This window comes from Acromyrmex echinatior, chromosome 10 (assembly GCF_024713525.1).
Source record: "Acromyrmex echinatior isolate Ae372 chromosome 10, ASM2471352v2, whole genome shotgun sequence".
NCBI lineage: Eukaryota > Metazoa > Arthropoda > Insecta > Hymenoptera > Formicidae > Acromyrmex > Acromyrmex echinatior.
Genome location: NC_141861.1, coordinates 7,344,025 through 7,364,532, shown reverse-complemented (window position 1 = coordinate 7,364,532; position 20,508 = coordinate 7,344,025). Strand labels below are relative to the sequence as shown.

Sequence of the window (20,508 nt, the reverse complement as noted above, 5' to 3'; positions counted from 1 at the left end):
AGCGCGCTCTTTGGCGAATAAAAATATTACTCTGGCACAATGTTCTTCTCGAAAGAGAACGCGATTCTTTCTAGGCTCCGTCCGTCAGATTTCAAAGTTCTTCGCTGCGCTTCGGTAGTTGTACATATTTCACGAGACCGAGTCGCTCCGCGTATTCATGGAGCAATGTTTCTTACTCGCAAGAAAGTTAGACAGTAAGTTAGCACGCTGTCGCGCGTTATTCATTACCTTTGTTCCTTCTGCGATCGTCTCTCAGACAATCGCGAGAAAAAATACGTTGCGCAGTATCCAAGATCAACCAAGCTTACTCGCATTCGTATTCTCATGGTGTTCTTAAAGTTGAATGTTTAGACGGCCAACTTTTTACGATGATTATTTTCCGGGATACGCTTCATGATTAATGCCGGCAGTTTTCAACCACATTGAATAAATGTCTATCGTATCTATCTTATCTGTGATAATATCGAGGAGCGATTTAGAAATTTTAGTGAATTTATTTAGTTGATTTTTCGTGTGCCGTGTTTTTACATTATTGCTAAAAATTAATAAATAAATCTTACTTATAAATTAAATAAGATAATATTGTTCAATGTTCAAATTCTCTCTGAAATGTTACACATATTCCAAAGATTTTTCCACGTTGAACAGAATGTGGTTGACAGAATTTACATCAGGATTTTTTTATAAATTGAGGCAATTTTTAGTTCATTTCACCCTAATTTACCAAAAATTCTGATGTGCTATGCAAATTCCAACGGCGGTTTTGTCGTCGTGTTTCAGCGCGAAAAAATCTTTGGAGTATGTAATATGATACTTCGAAAAGAAAAAAAGTGATTTTTTTGTTAAACTGCTAATTATATACAGAAAATCTAAAATTCAAATAGCCATAACTTAATGAAAATAAATAGTACAATTATAAATAACTAAAATTCATTTAAAATAAATTGCACAATTATAAATAACTAAAATTAATTTAAAAGCTATTGACTTGTACGTTTAGATGCCGTAGACTTTATTTAGAAATAATTAAGTTTGATTGCGTTTATAAGTCCAGAAAATCAATTCGGCGCGCAGTTCGAATGATTATAAATATGATAATATGTACATATATATATATATATAATATATATACATATATAAATAAAATTCACATTGATATTTAAGCATTAAAGGATCTAGCTTCGACCGGTATAAGCATTGTTAGTTCGTGTTAATTATGTTCTCATATGTATGGTCTAAAATATGATTTTTATAATTAAGTATGTTCGTTTTGTCATAAAAAATGTTGAAAGTGACACAAAATACTGTTTTTTGCCTATTTTATTTCAAATTTTGTCCACTTACTCAAAATCCTGACTATGCAAATTTTGCTAATGGCATCGTATTTAGTGAAAAAATATTCGGAGTATGTATTATACTATGGCACTTTAGAAAGAAAAAAAAAAAGACTTTTTATCGAACAATGTAATTAATCAATATTACCGGAACGGAGTTTAAATATTCTGAAATATTCTGAAGAAACTCTGAAGTATACACGAGATAACAGATATACGACACTGATTTTTCGTGAAATATATTCCAGAAATATATTTCATGACACATGTGGATCGCCATCGAGATTTTCTGCGGACGCTACTCATATAACGTATCACTCTTCCTCGGTAGAAGGAAATGTGCAGGACGAGTCAAGGGGATCGAGATAACAAGAGAGTAAGGAGATCCTCTCAATTTTTCTGTAACAAGCACGCCCAAAGGCTGTCTCATAAAAAAAAATACGACTTGTCAGTGATATTAGTGCATAAAAGAAAGCGCATATTATGCGCGAATCTTTACACCAGGCGAGTATAAAACTTGTAGAACGGTATTCGAATTACTGCACGGGGAGGTGGCAATCTATTTTTACGTTCAGTATTCCCTTATCATGGGGAACTAATTCGATTGCGAAATAAAAGTTGGACGATCAAGGACTAGCAGAAGCCTCGGCTCCTTACGAGTGAACAATTTCTCAGCAGGAGTTGATTTGTAGGACAATATTTTTCCCAGACTAAAAGATAACACATAAACGCGAACGTGCTGTGGTATTCTTCGGAGCTGTCTTCGAGCTTTGCTCGCCTTTTTTCCTCCGTTCTACTCTTTTCCCGTTCTCACTCTTTTCTCAGCGACTTTCTTTTCTATCTAGGCTTCTTCCACGCTTCGGGTGGCACGTGACCTCGTTCCAAGATAAGACAATGTTTCTTCACTCTCGGTGGACAGAAAGAGATCTCTATCCACTCTATTCACCTGATAGATAAGTTGCTCTTCTGCCGTGGATGGATGAAGAAAATCTACACCACCTCAAACGACTGATTCGTGATCCTTGACTTGATCTTTATGTAGGTAGAAGAGCCATATATTCAACTATTCCAGCTATTTATAACTTTCCTATATCTGATCCAATTTGGGAAAAAAGATGGAAACTTTATATAGAAATTAAAATATTGTACTTAGCTCTCAATTATCTTAATTCAAATTAAGAAATATTATAGAAATATTATAGAATGAGATAATTATAATAGATGTCTCATATTCAATGATAATACTCAATGATACAATTTAGTATTTTAAAAGATTCATATTTTAATTTTAATAACATTTTAATACATTTTGCGGTTATTGCTCCTAATTGCAACCATTTTTCATTATTAATAAAACGGAATAAATACAACAATTAGCAACGAAACGCTTTGAAATTTTTAATCCAAGATCAATAAAAATAGATCAGCTATGGGGATGGCAGCACAGTACGGGCTTTCCTATTCTGCCATCTCTGATAAACTACAGAAAGCATGATATAACATGTAAATAATTAAAAAAAATTTTTAATTGCGTTGAGGTTGTATCTATTGCGGAATGATTGAGAGGAGAACGAAAAAATGTTAGTTTCATATTTGCTTGTATTTGTAGTAATAGCTTGATATACACTAAAGAAGTTTAGTCCTTTCTTATTCATATAGAATTCATATAGAAGTTATATTGGTTTCTTATCATAGAATGGGGTTTCCGTTTATATCAACATTTTTAATGAGATGTATTTTTAAAAAATCTAGGCGACCGATCGAAGTTGCATTTGTGGTAAAAATGCAGTGTGATCGATCGATATCCTCTCGATAACAGTCATTAATAGTTGATCAACAATAAGTTTACGTTTCTTCCGCGTTTACTTTCTCCGTTTGCGCCGATACAGTATCCTCGGCTATTTTTTCTCGAATTCCCATCCATTTGCAGCGCTTTTCCAGTTCTTGTCGATACCTGTACACACACATTTTTTTCAGTTACTTATATAATTGGAAAACTACAATTGCTTATCTCGGAATTATCTTTTGATCTTATCGAGTATCGAAATTATAATAATTGCACTGTATTTTACATAAAAAACATTTTGTTTTTATGTTAAAATTGATCTTTGCTGAAATTATATATCTTGAATTTTTAATATATCTGAATGTTAATATAACGTAATGTGATTGTGTCATTTAAATATTTCATTAAATTAATATTTAATATGTCTTAATGTTAAAATAATATAATGTTAAAATAATATATACAATTATTATTAGTAAGTGAATAAGTAATAAAACTAATGTTAATTTTAAAGTATATTGTATATTTTAAATTTTAACATAAATGAATAAAATGCATTAATTAAACATATATAATAAATATTAATTTTACAAAAAATATAATCTACAATTTGTTTATAAATTAGGTGAGTGTTATATATTTTAGTTAATTTTTTGCATAATATTTGTGTTATTTTTTCACATGTGCATCTCGTTAAATTAACATAAAAATTTGCATGCAACGTTTGGAAAATATGTGAAATGCGTTAAATTTAAACGTTAAAATACGTTAAATTAAACGCAAATTTTCCAATTGTAAACAAAATTTTATTAGAAATGACATAATGCTAGAACGAATACGTGTTACCTAGGATGGTTGATTGCATATATCCATGGATCGATGCACGACACCGTCTTGGCGAATATGGCTGGTAACATAGTCGACAGCGGAGTAAGCGCTTCGCTGGAATATATATAAAATGAATTGAAGAGGAAAGTAGAAAATTTTTCGAATCGAAAAATATTTTCGATCTCGTTACCGATTTCCATAGGCTCCAGTTAAAGCGACTACTGCATACGGTGTCCATGCAAGCACAAAGAGGAAAAATATCGTAAATGCAGCTTTTGCAATTCTCATCTCAACACTTCTCTCTTTGTCTTGGTTTGATACGAGTGATTTGACGTTCATCTTTTTAGCCTATAAACATACAACGCCAAATAAACCCTCCATAATTTATGTCATCGAAGCTTAAGGTCGATTTGTCATTGGACTGAATCGCGAAATTTCTGCTTACTTGATCGCGGAGCATTTTCTCGTGAGAGCGAATAGATTTCAACAATTGCGAATAAAAGTATATAATCAGTAGCATAGGAAGAACATACGCCCAGAAGAATATTGTTATTACAAATGTCTTCGTGTCCTCGTCATCCGTTAGATAATCGAAGCTACATGTCGTAAGGAAACCCTCTGAAAATCATATAATATTTAGTATTTACTAAATGTCTATAATACTTAACTTCTTTACTAGAAAATCAGATAATAAAATTACTCCAAAAATCCCAAAATACATTTTATCTTATCTTTTAATCTTAAAAATCTCAAATGGCAATGCAAATTGTTCGCGAGATGAAAATGTAAGTTAAATGTAAGTCCTGTTAATCACAGGAAATTATAATATGGAGCTTAAATACGAAAATGAAATCTTATTACTTTAATATAATAAAATCTTATTACTTTACTTTATTAAATCTAAAATACTCTCTCTCCCTCTCTCTCCCTTTCCCCCCTCTCTCTCTCTTTCTCTCTTTATTAAATCTTATTACTTTTCTAACAATAAAAGCGATAGAAGGAACCTGTTTACCTGCCACATATCGACCCCACAATCCTGTCATAGGCAATATCGAGAATGGCAGTGCCCAAAACCATGTGAATAGAGCTAGTACCATAGCTTGTTTTCCATTCAGTCTACCGTCAATCGGACAGCTAATTGTCCTGTAGTATCAAGACGTATAATAGAATAGTTACAATCCTGCCGTTATTATTGATTAAATTGATTAATGATAAGTGCCGAGAAACGTTTATTAATAAAATTTTTTGTCTTTGTATGAGTCTGTTATCGTTATCATTGACATAGTCGTTTACAATGTACTGCAGTCGTTAAATTTTAACGAGCGTGTAATCGCTTTGTAATTGTTCAATAATTGATTCTATAAAAATGCAATTAAACTTGTTCAATAGTAATCAATAAAAACAGTCAAAGCCAAATCGCGCGTGCCGACCTGTATCGATCGAAAGCGATCGCTGCGTTGGTAATCGCTTGTCCCATCCCGGAAATCGCACCGAGCAAAGCATACACATCGCATCCGGTCTCCCAACCAATGGTTCGTTCCAGGAAGCTGTTTATGATCAACATAGGCATCTCCGTTGCCATCAGTAGATCGAACACAGCCAAATTCAAGATAAATATATTCGATGGTGTCCTCAATGATTTTGACCTAAGCATTAATATATCAAAATAAATATTCATTACGGTAAACATTAATTTTAAGAAAGATTTTGTTTTAGAAGAAAAATATAGGGTAGAGAAAATGTGATAATATTTTCTATCATACGTAGCAAAGACTGTGCCAAAGCGATTCAGTCTCACGTATAAAGATGGCGACAGCACCACCGTTTTATCGATCTTGTAAGCAGGAACATTTACATGCCTACGTACATCCAGTTTTAACAAGAGATAGTAATAAATTATACTAATCAAAATTTTTAAAAAGTCGAAAAAAAATACAATCTATGAATTTAGCAAAAATAAAAATAATAAGAATAGAAACAAACGTCTTAATGTGTTTGATGTAAATGGAACAGGATTGCGCAAAATAAAGCTTATTTTTATATAGTTTAGCCCCTCTTTTCTTCTTTGATAAAATGTTACGAATATTTACAATATTAATAGTGGTTAATTAATAGTGGTAAATTAAAAATGGTTTAAAAAATTAAGAAGATTAAAAATTGTGTGTTAGGCATTAATAAGATTATATATAATTCACAATCATTAAAAGATCGGACGAAATTATATAATAATTCTTAAAATATGCGTATATTTTAAAAGCGCGCATTTTATAAAAATACATTGCATATTTAATATATCACATATATATATATATAGTTGAATTTTGGAAACTATATTGCTAATAGTTGAAACTATATTGCTTATATTGCAATTATTGGAATTTTAATTTAATTAGATTTTCTTAGCTGTATTAATTTTCAAATCGTCTTAAGAAATTTTCTTAAATAATACAAACTTACGTGCTAAAAATCCAAATAACAATGCCATTCCCAAGGAGGGACAGCATCAGGAGCAAAAGGTAAATGAGCGCGAGGGCGACGTGCCATAGTCTTCCGGGTGCGAGGAATACACGCCAATGCGGGTGCACGAGATCCGCGTGTTCAGGGGGGAAGTTCCATCCTAGGAAATGTTCTTGCAGTGGCTGTACATCTCTGTTATTTAAAAATATACCGGCTAGTTAATATTTGATCACACGAAGTTATCGAAATTTTCGAAACTCTAACCGGGACTAGTAAAGCTTCCATAAATTAAATAATAGAAGCTTATATTTTTCGCGTTTTAATTCAGCGGATTTGATTCTATCAGAATTTTAATCCAGTGTTTAATTACCGTGATGATTAATGTTAAATACTGAAAAGATATTTTGCAAAATGCTTTATACCGTAAAGTAAAAATGATTTTGAATCTGAAATTAACGTCGAAAATTAAGAATACTTGGAAAATTGCTTTAAGATAAGAAACATAATTATAATATTTAAATAAGAATCGTGTAAAATTATAATTTTTCTTTAATTTGATCAAAACGCGATAAAACAAAATCCTAAATCACTATCTACAGATTAAACGGGCAGCCAAGAATTTCCATAAGACCTAGGAGGGTAATTTCTGTCGCTTCCTTCGTGACCGGCATTATTACTCCGTCACGACATCGCAAATGTAAAGGTTGTAGGACAAATAGCTTTCGCGTCGACGATAAGAATTGCGACTTTCCCGAGTAAGACGACCCGCAAATTCGCTACATCGATCGCGATGCAATGCAACGTAGACGTGATCCATTTACGCTCGGCAAATTCGTTCGATGATAAAATCGCCACCAATACGGTTGAAGGGGCATAATATCACGAAAAATTTCGACCCGCTATCGACGAGAGAGAATTCAAACATTATACATTAATCTCGTACAACCGAGACTTGTACCAGGCAAATAATATTGCGAAACCTTATCTGCGTGCAGCCGATGTTACACGTTATTATCGGTAGCATTGTTATTTTCGTTGTTACACCATCACCACCGGCGGCTATTTGGAGAAAAAGATTTTCATTCATCGCGTGGAAAATGACGCGTTTTCACGTGCGGCGAACATTAATGGTAATGAGATCCATTCGCATGTACCATCGATGGATTAAATCCGGCCGTGCGCTAATTGTGCTGCCGAGTGATTATTAGTCCTTCCGGCTTATCGTAGGATCTATGTGGCAGCGTAGCTCCGTAATGCGCGCATGATTTGATAGCCTGTCTATTCTCCGGTCGTAAGAGCTCCCTAAGCTCTTCCTTATCGCATCGCGATCTTATTCGCGAATGAAACGCTGCATCTATGTTGCGAGCGTTGTGTACATGAGCTTGCTGCGAGAACTTTCGTGCTTCTCGCTCGCACCCATTCTGCTTTCATATTCTCCCTCGTGCCGCGAATATTATCAGCGGCTCTTCGCAGCCGCCACACAATGTCGGATGATTATAAGGAGAAATATACGGTATATATATATATATATATACAAGTATATAGAGCCACACCTACCCGACTCTGCTGGCGAAAGCCAATGGCCCAGCCACGATACCACTACCATTATGCATCAACATCCTTCGATGTAAGTCGAGTCGCGAGCTGACAAGTGCACCGCTCGATGCACTGTTTGATGATGCAACCACCCTCCCCCGCTGAAGTTTGCCAGTTAATTTTCCAAGTCAACTTGTGAACACGAACGACCGGACGGATGCTACCGATATGTGGGAACAATTTCTCTCCTTTCTCCTGCGGTCTGGCTGACTTGTCGGCGCCGCGGACACAGACGACGACGAATCTCCCCGGACGAGATGTACACTTTAAAGCCGTATGTAATAGCTGTGAGAGGTTCCTAGATTGAAGTGAGACGCGATGCGAAGGGGATGGACGCACGTTCCGCAACTCACTTGTCCGGCCACGTCGTTATCGCTCTCTTTTATACGTCCACGACATTTCGGATCGAGGATAGCGTGCCGCCTGAGAGCTTAATTCGATTTGCGATTTACCAAATGCGAGAAACCTTTCGCTCTGGCCCGAAGCTCGTCCGTCACGCGACCGATCCTCGTTGCACGATCTTTCTCCTTTCTTTCTCTTTCTCTTGGCAAGTCGACACGTCCTCTCTCCTAATGTATCGTAATCTCTATTCAAGGTAATCACGGTTATTCGATTCGCCATTTTATGCGGCGTTGGCATTGGAATATTCCCTCGCGAGCACGCGACAGTTGAGCTTGTTGGCAAAAATGTAACGCATTATATAATACATAATGATAATCCCTGCTACAGTTGAGAGACTAAATTGAGAGAACTAAATTAATTTCCGTGCGAGAGACCTCTCGCAAAGCTAAGTCGGCTCATTAATGAATCAGCATACTTATCCTCCAATATATAGATAATATAACATCAGTTTCTCTCAAATATCCGCCTCTGATGAAACGGAAGGTGTTAAATAGCGAAGCGTTAATTTAAAAAAAAATCGATTTCCGATATAATAAAATGCAATTTACAGAAGCGCGTGGCCATCCTCGAGTTAATTAAATTTCCAATGTAGATCCTAATCGAGATTTTATTACACCTTATCGCGATATATAGCCAATAGTAGCCGATGGACCGTAGCCGCAGAATGCAACGCGACCGATGGGAAAATTCGAGAACAAGCGCGGGCGGATGCGTTTCCCGTTACACTGCGAGCTCTCGTAGTCGGCCACAGAGGTTTTTCACTCTCGCGGTTACTACTATGTCGGCGGCGATGCACGCGGGAAATTCATCTCGAGGAGTGCACCCGATATACGGCCGTGCAAGCGACGGCCTCGCGTTTTCACCACTGTCCTCGTTCGCCCGTTCGCGACCGCAGCCTTCACGCATCCACTGGATTAAATCATAAAATTGTCCCGGAACGGTTGCGAAATTCCGTTGATTTACGAGCGGGACTGTGACTCTCGTGGACTCTTCTCTCGCGCGGATACTCGTAGTTGTTATCCACCTACTGGCAGTTATCGATAAATCCGCTCCGGCTGTCCCGCATGAATTCTCAATTTTTTTTGTTGCCTAGATCGATAAAGATGATTTTTGAAACGGAAGGAAGAATTCCACCGTAGAAAACACACGAAAGAGATTAGAAAACAGGATGAAATTGGAATCTCTCTTTCTTTTTTATACGAAAAGCTTTAATAGGAAGCTTTAGAAAGCTTTAGAGGGATGTTAGTGTAATATATAAAAAGCTCGGAGGATTGTGCAATTAGACTGAGTTAAGCTTATTGTACAGATATTATTGTTTAGCTATCATTAAAATAAAAAAAATTTATTTTTATTTACTGAGCTTACATATATATAAGCTCATAACTACTATACATTAACACAATAAATTTTTCCATACATCAGTAAATAAAAATAAATTTTTTACTGAGACAGAAAGAGAGAGGAAGATGTATGTGTGTATATATATATATATCTTCCTTTTTCTTTCTCTCTCTCATCGTCAACAAGATAAAAGTATGATAGAATAAATTGAAGAATATTCTTTCTTTTCATATCCCAGTTGTATTAATCTATTTTTACGTAAAGTCGTTTTCAAATTAGTATTATTTTTCTTTCTACTTATTTAATTTCCAATAATGAATACAATTTTAGCACAAATCAGAAAAGGAATAAAATAAGCGCACGTTCCTCATTCGTTGACGAGTAGAGTAAAGCCGAGAGAATATGAAGCATCGCTCGACATCGCAAAGAGAGCGAGCATGGCGGGCAGCGCTTTTTCACGATTCACCGGCTATATTTACGAGCAGCGTTCGCCCATGTAATTCGCGCGACTTATAAAGCACCGCCACTATTGTCCGTGATGGAAATTCAGCGGAAAGATTGGATGACAAACAATGGGCCTAGCCCGGCCAGATTATGGCAACAATGAGCGCGACGAACGACGCAGCGAGACGGCGGTCCGCGTTGCAGTTTGCGCCTCTATTTCGCCTTTCGTACATGTGTTGTATTCCTCGCACTTTCACATGTACTTTCGCGATTTGTTATTTCCCGATTTCAGATGTCCATTGTCGATACTTTGGTCCTCGTTGTCAATAGCATGTCGTGATTAAAATAAGAGTATATTGAACTTCTGTAAAGCCGCAGATAACATCGATTTCAAATATTATTTACGGTTATGGTAAAACATTACCACACCCGCCGCGATATCTCTTGCTTACATCTACCATTTTGCTGCCTTGGTCGACGCCTTCCTCTTTTTCGTATGTTCATCGGCCAATATCCGATTGCCGGCCGATACAAATAGAGATCGATCATGGCTTTGGTTACGAGCCAACGACGTGTGCCAATAGGACCACTTGATTGGACAAAACTGCAACCCGTCTTTTTAGGTGGTATACCATACTACGCTGTACGTATTTTTCTGTTCCGGCGGTTCGATAAGCCACATCGGCGGCATTTGGTCTATTGAATGTCGCCAATGTTGCTTCCGTTCAATTTTCAAAAAAAAAAAAAAAAAAAAAAAAAATTTCAGAATAAAAAGCTAAATCAAATATCAAATACAGAAAAATATTTATTATTAGAATATTGTAGCCATAAAACGGTACAAAGTACAACTGCTAGAAATATGAGGATTTTAGAGGAGTAGCCGTTAACAATAGGCACTGCTGCAAAGTGCCTCCATTTCGTTATGTCGTATGTCGTTTATACGTCGGACTCAAGTAGCAAAACTTGTCACACATTCCCGTTGCAGCATATACAAGACCTTAAACTGTTGCCTGGTCTTCGCCTATCTGGGTCATTTCCGGCACGGAGTGGGATAGAAATAGGGTATTGATTGGTGCCATAAATATATGAAACTGAAATATTAATGGCCAGATTCGCGGGATAAACTACTATATTGTCTCGCTTACCTTTGACCTTTTATTTCTTAACTGTTACTGTTGTTTCGCTATAGCATTGATTCTTATCCCTGAACTCCATCCATATATATATATATATACATACATATATATATAATTGTATATGTATATGTATATATAATCGTCACCCGATAGCATTCACATAGTCAAGTTGTAGGAAGGACGAACAAAGGAATGCAGATTGAAGGGAAGCGGATTAACGCTAATTGTGCGGTCGGCGTCGACGACTTCTTGTTCTTGTTATTCTCGCAATGGCAATTTACCGAAATGAGTGAATACGAGCTAGGATAACCCCGTAGTAGGCCCTCGTTTTCCCGACGACAGTTCAATCTTGAGAAACCAGTCGAGAGGATTCTCGATGCGATGAGATTGGAAGTTGACACTTTTTCCCAAGTCAAGAGCCATCGCTATTATTCAAATTGTCTCATCAAAGTCAGTCACGACGCGAAAGCTCTCGCGTCGTTATGCGTGATCAATTCAGCGTCGCATTTAATCAAAGAATCGTTCTTACGAGACAGAATTATGATGTGCTATCGATTGACTTTTGGAAGAGACAAACGTGTTTGAGGCGATTCGTACCTGAACGAGTGGCTAATTTCCTTAATTTAACGATGAAGTACAATAACGAATTTTTTTCGACTCGCCAGCATGATAGAGTGCTTTAACGAAATTCTCTGCCTTTCTTTCGTTTTTCTCCCTGGTTTTGGTGACGGCAGCGGTAGTAGCGACGGGTCATTATGCGCTTTTATTCCACGATTATTTTTACGTAGGAAGAGGAGGGAGAAAAAGAATCGCATACATAGTAGTAGCATCGCAGACAATAAAGCGCATTATGTGCCTCGCAAGATATCTCTCCGCGCGTTGAATGCACTTGCATTCTTTCGGTATCTCGCTCTACAAAAAGAAAACTGTATCCTCGCTCTTCAGTCCGCGAAAGTTGGTCCGTTACGCGAACGCGGCGAATACAAAAAGCCGACGGTGACTGATTGCAAAGAAGCTATTATCGAAATGGAAGAAAACTGCGAAGAGAGCTATGCTTTCAATACGTCATAGTAGGCGAAAATTTTTGCGATCGCTTATACAGGAAGTTGCCGCCGTGTACAAGTGATTATGGCTGATTGCACGTGGCGATGTCTGTCGATTAGAAACTGCTATTTCCAAAGGCATAATATCATCGAAATAAGTGTGTTGAGTTGCACGACATTGTGAGACGAAATACACCCGTTTTGATTAGTGTAATTGATGACGTGACAGAAAAAGAGAAACGCATACATTATACATCTGCAGTGAAAGCATTGTGAACGTTTCTGTGAGAAAATTACCTATAACGTATTTGTATCTATGTAAATTTGCAGTGTAAATTTGATTTGTGAAGGAAAAATTGTGAAATTATCTTCTAAAAACATAATTCAGAAAAATATAACAATAAAATAATACGAAATAAAAGGACGAGTTTATATAATAATTTGTATTGTATTACGAAAAACACAACTTGCATGATATAATTTGTAAAAACTGACATATTTCTTCTACTTTTTTAACGTAATTGGCGCGCAGTTTATAAAACTGAAAAATGTATTTAAAAGGATTTTACACTAATTATACAGAAAGTTGAATTCCGGTGATATGAGTTAGTTTTTACATATAATGAAGCTTGTAATATGGTGAACAAAAGATGTTATAAGCATCAATGGATAGTTTTTCAGCAATCTGCAAGTGCATTAATTTATCAAAAGTATATGAAACTTGTGCTCACAGAGCATCTTTGATACAGCATAGCTTAAAAGTTATTTATTATTGAACCTTATGTCTAGAACATCTTTGTGTTACCACATTATAAGCTATATTACATGAAAACTAACTTATTTCATCGAGACCCAATTTTCCATAAAATTACTGAAGAGTCCTTTCATCTATAATTTCAAAATCAATTATTTAAGTTGCCCTAAACAAAAAATGTATTCGTTTTTTTTTATCTAAAACCCCTATTAACTGACAGAAATATTACTAAACACTAACAATCTGTTTTGACCGAATAAAGCACCTTTTGTTTATTTGTATTATTTATCTATTGCTTCACTTTCACTTATTACATTAAAAAAAGAATTAAATTATAGGTGCCAAATGCTGAGTAAAGTAATTTCAATCTTTCAAATAAAATATAACTGAATATAATTTTATCTTTATAAATATTTAGTAATGGTAATATCAAACGGTATTATTAATGATAATACTTATAAAAATAAAAAATTATATTTGGTTATCTGAACATTTGGTTGAAATTATTTCACTCAACAATTTGATGGCTTTTTTTTCAGTATATTACATATTCTTTTGGTAGTCTCGCGAATATCCAGTTAGTGTCTCTCTTTCTTCAGGCACGTATGATCCGACAGAAATACAAACGGTCGCGCCGGTTCGATCCTGACGCTCATTGAGGTCGATGTAACTGTAAGCGTAAACGTACTCAAAGCGACAGATCCGACAACTAGAAACGAAGCGCGCAGTCGGCGCAGATCGATTTGATCGCGCGACTTTGACTCGGTCGACTCGGAGCAGCGAGCCGGATGATGCCGAATAAAATGGATAGTGGAAATGGATAATCTTGGTCAGTGCCTCTGTACGTGATACAGTCGCGGCTCGTTGCACCGCGAACATGATTAACGCGTTAACATCAGCATCGCTCATTATATGTATTCTGATCATCGCAGATCCATTTGCCACACGTTATTTCCTCAGAATCCACCTGTTTGTTAGAACAATCGATCTAGAAACTGTACACTGCTATCGAAACTGTGAAAGCAGACGTTATTCGATTTCACCTGTGTAAGCTTTAGCAATTTCTAATTCTCTTATGATAACGCGTATTTTCTCGTTTTTAACTATTTATGTTAAGTTTATAAATTTAAAGAAATCTTACAGTGTGGGCACAGAAAAATACATATAGGTACTGTACACAAGTAATAATTTGTTTAAAGTATTTCAAAATATGTCTAAATCTCTATCATAAGTTCATTACAAGCATTAAATTTATTCAAAATATAGTTTGAATCTTATAAATTAAAACAATTCAATTCGCTTATTATATAAAGTTGTTTCTTTGATTAATTTTATATAATACTCTTCAAAAGAAAATAATTCTTTGTTTTGAGTAAATAATAATTATAATTAATGAATTTTTCTAAAATTTATAATAAATATATTTTAAGATTATTACCAACAAAATTCTTTGTTAAAGATAACCGTTATTTACAACTAAAGAAAAAAAATTGAATAATCACTTTTCTTAGACTTCAGTGTTACACTTATAACTGATGTAATCATCAGCGAATATTTACTGTTTTTCAGTAACAATATACTGATTCATTTTTAGAAAGTGTATCATGTAATGAACGTTACATTTGTTGCAATTAGTATTTATAATTTTTTATGATTTCTTAATTAAAAAGCGAGATTATTGCAAGATTATAATAACATAAATTATCCTAAATACTTGAGAAATATATATATATAAGTATTCGTTTATCAGAAATACGTGTACCACAAGGTGAAAACCGTTTACTTGTCTATAGGAGTAGGGAACACGAGAACCGAACGCGCGCGCGAGAACTTCCCCGAGGAAACGCAAAGGCGGAAACCGGAGCCAAGGACTTAGGCGAGACATATACCAAGTGTGTGTACGTATGGCAGTTGAGGTAACGTTTCATTTGTACTTTCAACCTATTCCCTCCTTTGTCAGTAACGTTGCAGTATTACAAAGAGTCCTGGTCCTCTTTAGTAGGATAACGTCAATTTCGTGGAATTCTTCGGAAAAATCTCCATAATTTCGGGAATTACCTTTTGATGTTCGAGATGAAAGACTTGAATACTTTCTATATAAGCCTTTGACCTTTTTTCCCTATTCGACACGTCCCTCTCTTATTGTTCGATACTGTTTCGCGAGAGCAAAATTGAAGAACTGTGGAATACAATAAAAGGGAGAGTTTCGTCAAAACGGAAATCATGATTGCGTTTCGTTCACGAAGCTAATCTCGTCTTCTACGCTTTCCCGAAACGCATTTTGGATTGGCAAACATCCGCATGGACGACAGTTGAAATTGCGTTACTTCGACAAGTTTCGCGACCAAAGCAATTCACTAATACATTTCACACATCAGTTATTACGTATTCCACAGCCTTACTTGGATTATTGTATTCGCGTGTCGATCACGGCCATTTACTCTTACATTTTTATTATAAAATTTTATGAATTATGACAAAATTTTTTAAATCTCTACACAGAAAGAACGGTTTTGTTTGAGCTAGATACAGATCTGAAAATAATTTTATTGGATTATCAAAATAATTATGTAGGAATTTCAAAGCATGAGGAACAATACTGCAAAATGTTTTAACATTCTAGCAACCATTTTGAGCATCTTAATTATTTTAATGGTCTAAAAATTATTTTTGGTCTATACCTAGTTAAATTTTGAGATTCTTTAAGAGAACCATTTTTTCCATGTAGAGAGGATGTCCTTTGTCCTTCAAAATCAATTTTTTTACTAATTTTGCTAAAAAAATATCTTGTAAGTGAAAAATCTATCGATATACGTCTAACGATAATACTTCGCTATATATATATATATATATATATCAATATATAGCGAAGTATTATCTTTTGGGTAGAAGTACTATATATATATTTCAATGTTCATGTGTTATATACACATTTCCATCTTCAGTTCTTAAATATAACTTGCATAAATTCTGAATTTACCCTGAATTCAATTTTAAAATAAACATTGTAAATTCCAAATTTCATCTCTAGAGGGAAGATTAAATTAGTAAATCACATATATATGGCTTATTTTATAAAAAAGTGATTCATCTTAAAATTAGCAACTTTTTGGGCATTTAAAAAATTCTAAATTGGAACAATGTTTTAAAGAAAAATAACATAATTCCAAATAATTTTTCTATTTCAGCACCAACAATATTTTTTCACGGTAGATATCTAACTCAAAAAATATTTCTTTTCTATAAATCAATTAAACCTTGATAAACTGCTGTGACTCTTTTGGTGATAAATTGGGAGAATTACAAATCGTTTTTCTATAAATAAAGCCATACATCTTCTGAATTAAATTTCTCTCATTATCTCAAAAATACTAATTTTTTAGCTGTATCTTGTATCACTTTTCTTCGCAAACAAGCGATATATTATAATTCCCAAGAAAATAGATCCATCAGCATTTGTTCAAAAAAGTAGAAAAGAACTCGATTCAAAACTCGAAGGCTTTTATATTCTCGAGGAGAATATCAAAGAGAACGTAAAATACCGGAATTACAAGAGGCAACAACGATAGCCGCGCGTGCAAGTGCGTTCTGTTTAAGCTCGAAATGGAACAACGCGGTAACAAAAGGGGAACTCGCACAATGTGCGTCTGGGTTTGCCCGGGAAGGAAGGAAGGAAGGAAGGAAGGAAGGCTCTCGCATAGTCGTACGAATACGTATGTTCGCGGTGTGCTCGCTGCAATTCGCAATTTCTATGAGTGCGGGACGAAGGTGAACATACCTCGCTGGCACCGAAGCGAACCAGGGCTTAATTTCGCTTCAAGCATCATGTTCGTTCGAGCGTCGCGTCGCGTCCCGTCGCGTTGCCTCTCGCGCGGCATCAGGCCGCACCGGGCCGAGCTCGTGCTATGCTAGCGACTGGTTCGTTCGTATACGGGACAGTTGAATTCGCTCCAAGGGATTCTCCATCTTTTGTCTTAGCACAATGGCGACCACGGCACAAAAGTGACTAAGTGCCCGTAATACTCGCTATTATACGCCCTCTTATTCTCGCGCACCTTTTCTGTTTCTCTCATCTGATCCCCGCGGGCTCGTCTTTCACCTTCCTATCCCTCTTTCACCATCCCTCTTTGGACTTGGTGTATGTGCAGACTACTTGGCACACCTTCGACCAACCTAATGCGAGAGACCGGTATATAATACGAATTTGTGGTGTGGTGAACGTAACGCGTTGTGTTGTGCCGGAAATAACGTTGCCGCGCCGGTATTGGTTGAGGTGTACACGCGCTCCGTTCGCGTGATATCGCGCGATACATCTCGCCCCTGTGCTATCGAACTCCACTGGCAGAATTCATTAATTTACTCTACCGACCCCTCTTAATACTACATTTGGCTTATACGAATTGCTTACGATATCTATCCACCGACCTTGAAACTTTGGAAGGCCATGTTGTACGCTTGTGATACGGTGTGCATCTATAAATTTAATCTGATTAACTCTCTGTTTGCAATCATATTTTTACTCTCTCTATCTGCAATCTGGGTCTTAAATATAAAAAATTTCATTTAATAAAAATTGAAATTTGAGAATTTAAAAATGAGAAAAAAAGTGGAAATTTGTTGCAAACTGTATAATTTAGTAATAAGTGAACCAGACTCAGCTCTTCTTTAATTCAAAGAAATTTGAGAGTGAAATTTCACTTTTTTTCACCAAAAAAGACATACTTGGATTACAGTCGGAGAGTTAAGTGTTCGATTACTGCTTTTTTCTGAGAACAGAAAGATGTCTCTCTCACTCTTTTGATATTACCGTCGATCTATTTTAATTCACTTTAATTCTATAATTTGTAACAAAAATCGGAACACGTTAAAATAATGTTAAATATTTATAATTTTAGTTGAGATTTCGAAAGCATTCGAAAAATCTTTGCATGTACAGAGTGAAGCATTTAAAACGTTAAAGCTATTCTATAAAGCTATTATATATCCTTGAAATTATGCATTGAATCAAAAATATGTTCAGACAAAAGTTGTATGATTTCAAGGGAGATAAATAATGATAAAATCAATTTTTAAAAAATCGATTTTTCAAAGTCGCCTTCACTTTTTTAAATATGTAATAATATAATTTTTTTTTTACATAATGATTTTCTTAACTATTCTACACACAAAAGTATTAAAGTAGAAATAATATCGAAAAATTAATAGCTGACGAGATATATTGGGTCATTTAAAAAGTATCCACGGTTTTTTCATTCAAAAATTGAACAAAAAACCGCGGATACTTTTTAAATGACCTAATATTGTACAGTATTTTGGCACATTTTGACATAAAATAAAAAATATCTTATTAATTATCTTAATACCTTATTATCTTAATAAATTATTGATTTTTTGCTGAATATATATATATATATTTTATTATCTTTATGCACAGCATATGAAATATTCAATTGGTGTAAAGAAAACATAGTTGCTTTTCAAAAATATGTAGTTTATATAGTTAATTATATAGTTTTAAATGCTCCAGTGTGTGTGTGTGTATATATATATATATATATATATATATATGTACAGAGTAATCATTCAAATTATATTGAAAGATATTTTTCCTCTTCCGTTTCGATAATTCATAAACTGACTTGAATATATAACTCAAATGAAACTGACGAGCCTCAAATGCCGGATCCTAATTAGAAAAACAATTGTTGAAATGGAAGAGGAAGATATCTTTAACACAATTTCTATTAATCACCCTGTATGTAGAATACATAACTCGTAAAATTATTGGTTACATTCAATGCCGAATTGTAAATCGATTATAATGGGTTTTAATAAACGTACAATAATAGTCATTAAATCAATTAGGTAAATAGGCAAAGTGTGTTTTCCCATGAATATCATTAGAATTATCCACTGATATTTCAGAAATAATTACCGCAGATAATTATCAGCGATAGGAAAACTATTTTAATGTTCAAAATTTAGTGCGACTATCATGAGAATTAATTACTGATTTGACAAAAATTGAAAGAATACGGCAAATGATTGAATTTTTATCAGCGTTTAACACGTTTTTTTTATAGACTACAATCAGTTCGTATTGGGAAAACGTATGAGTGGCAGTGAGAGCATCGGCGATCCCGCGACACTATTCTCGCGATATTAATAGGTCGCCGTTTCTCGTTGAGCCGGGGACGGGTGCACGTTTAGTTAGCACCAGCGATGGCAATTTGTAAGGGCGTCGGTGGTTTTCACGACGGGCAGCACAGCGGACGCGCGCACCAGTGCAAAATTGATATAACCGGGTGCTCGAACATACCATGATGTATAGGTAACATCTGGAGACTCGGACCACGTGACACACGCTGTAGGGTAACCACGCGCTTTTGGGAAAATTAAAAATGCTGTTGAATCGATACTGAATCGCACGTGACGGTTCACAAAATAGATACCGAACATTTCGACAAAGGTCAATCGGTCGGTTCGTTCTTTCTCATTACGTATGTATTCGCTTTTATCAAGAATGACCCAATCAGTCCTCATTCAATATTTTTGCTTCTACTTTTTACATAAATATTCAGCACTACATTAACCGATAAAGAATTAAAATCTAGTGAATTAATGTACACATGAATTTCTCTTTTATTTTTTATGATATTAAAGAATTTTATAAAATTCAATTACTTTCGAAACCTGAACCCATGGATAATCATTGGACATCAATCCTAAGTATGCCATTAGTAATCAGCGAATGAAACGTCAAATCCCCAGTTAATCTTTATTATTTGATACACAACTAATTTTGTTTTAATGTATAAATTTAATATACATGATATTGGAAGATTAAAACTAACGTGCGGATATTGGTATTTTATGTTAATATTGCAATGCTCAAATTTCCGTTCCAGTGCCAAGTATGTCACTAATTCCCAATGCCAAGTATTGTCATTGATTATCTGAATAATACAGTAATTTATCCATTAATTCAGATTTAAAGAATATATATTGTCAATGATAATTATTTTTTAAAAACGTAATCCAATTTTTTAACAAGATCTAATTTGGATTTGTTATTTTGTATTTATAATATCATTTAGAGTATATTAATTGAAGTACCATTAGATTTTCAATTAGGAGACTATTGAAAAGTGCGAGATAACATAGTAAGTACCTTTTTTAGTGAGTAGTAGATACAACAATGTATCTCGAGAAAGTTGCCGGCTGTTAGCGCAGAGTTTGCCAGTGCATTGATGTAAACACAAACTTTAATATGAATGAGGAGTCTAAATGTATGCTATACTCTATTGACTATGATATAGAATACTTGTATGAAACTTCGGATAGCCAGATGCTAAAGAATAAAAAGCAATAAGATAAATATAAAGAT

The 20,508-nt window shown here is 34.9% G+C and overlaps 1 protein-coding gene across 2 annotated transcripts in view; it reads right to left on the bottom strand.

The window, feature by feature from the left end:
* Positions 1-2,915: 2,915 nt before the first annotated feature.
* The window catches only part of Rh5 (Rhodopsin 5), a 273,046-nt gene continuing 255,453 nt past the window's right edge, over positions 2,916-20,508 (bottom strand). Inside the window, exons 1-8 of one of the 2 annotated variants that reach the window (XM_011063463.2) lie at positions 7,963-8,377; positions 6,406-6,597; positions 5,379-5,594; positions 4,961-5,091; positions 4,394-4,566; positions 4,139-4,296; positions 3,967-4,062; positions 2,916-3,288 (exon numbers count right to left, since the gene is read on the bottom strand). In XM_011063463.2, the coding sequence (XP_011061765.1) occupies positions 3,180-3,288; positions 3,967-4,062; positions 4,139-4,296; positions 4,394-4,566; positions 4,961-5,091; positions 5,379-5,594; positions 6,406-6,597; positions 7,963-8,024 (1,137 nt within the window). In that variant the 5' untranslated portion in view covers positions 8,025-8,377 and the 3' untranslated portion in view covers positions 2,916-3,179. Of the gene's footprint in view, positions 3,289-3,966; positions 4,063-4,138; positions 4,297-4,393; positions 4,567-4,960; positions 5,092-5,378; positions 5,595-6,405; positions 6,598-7,962; positions 8,378-20,508 lie in introns of those variants that run through there. The other variant, XM_087410148.1, reaches the window with a different exon arrangement.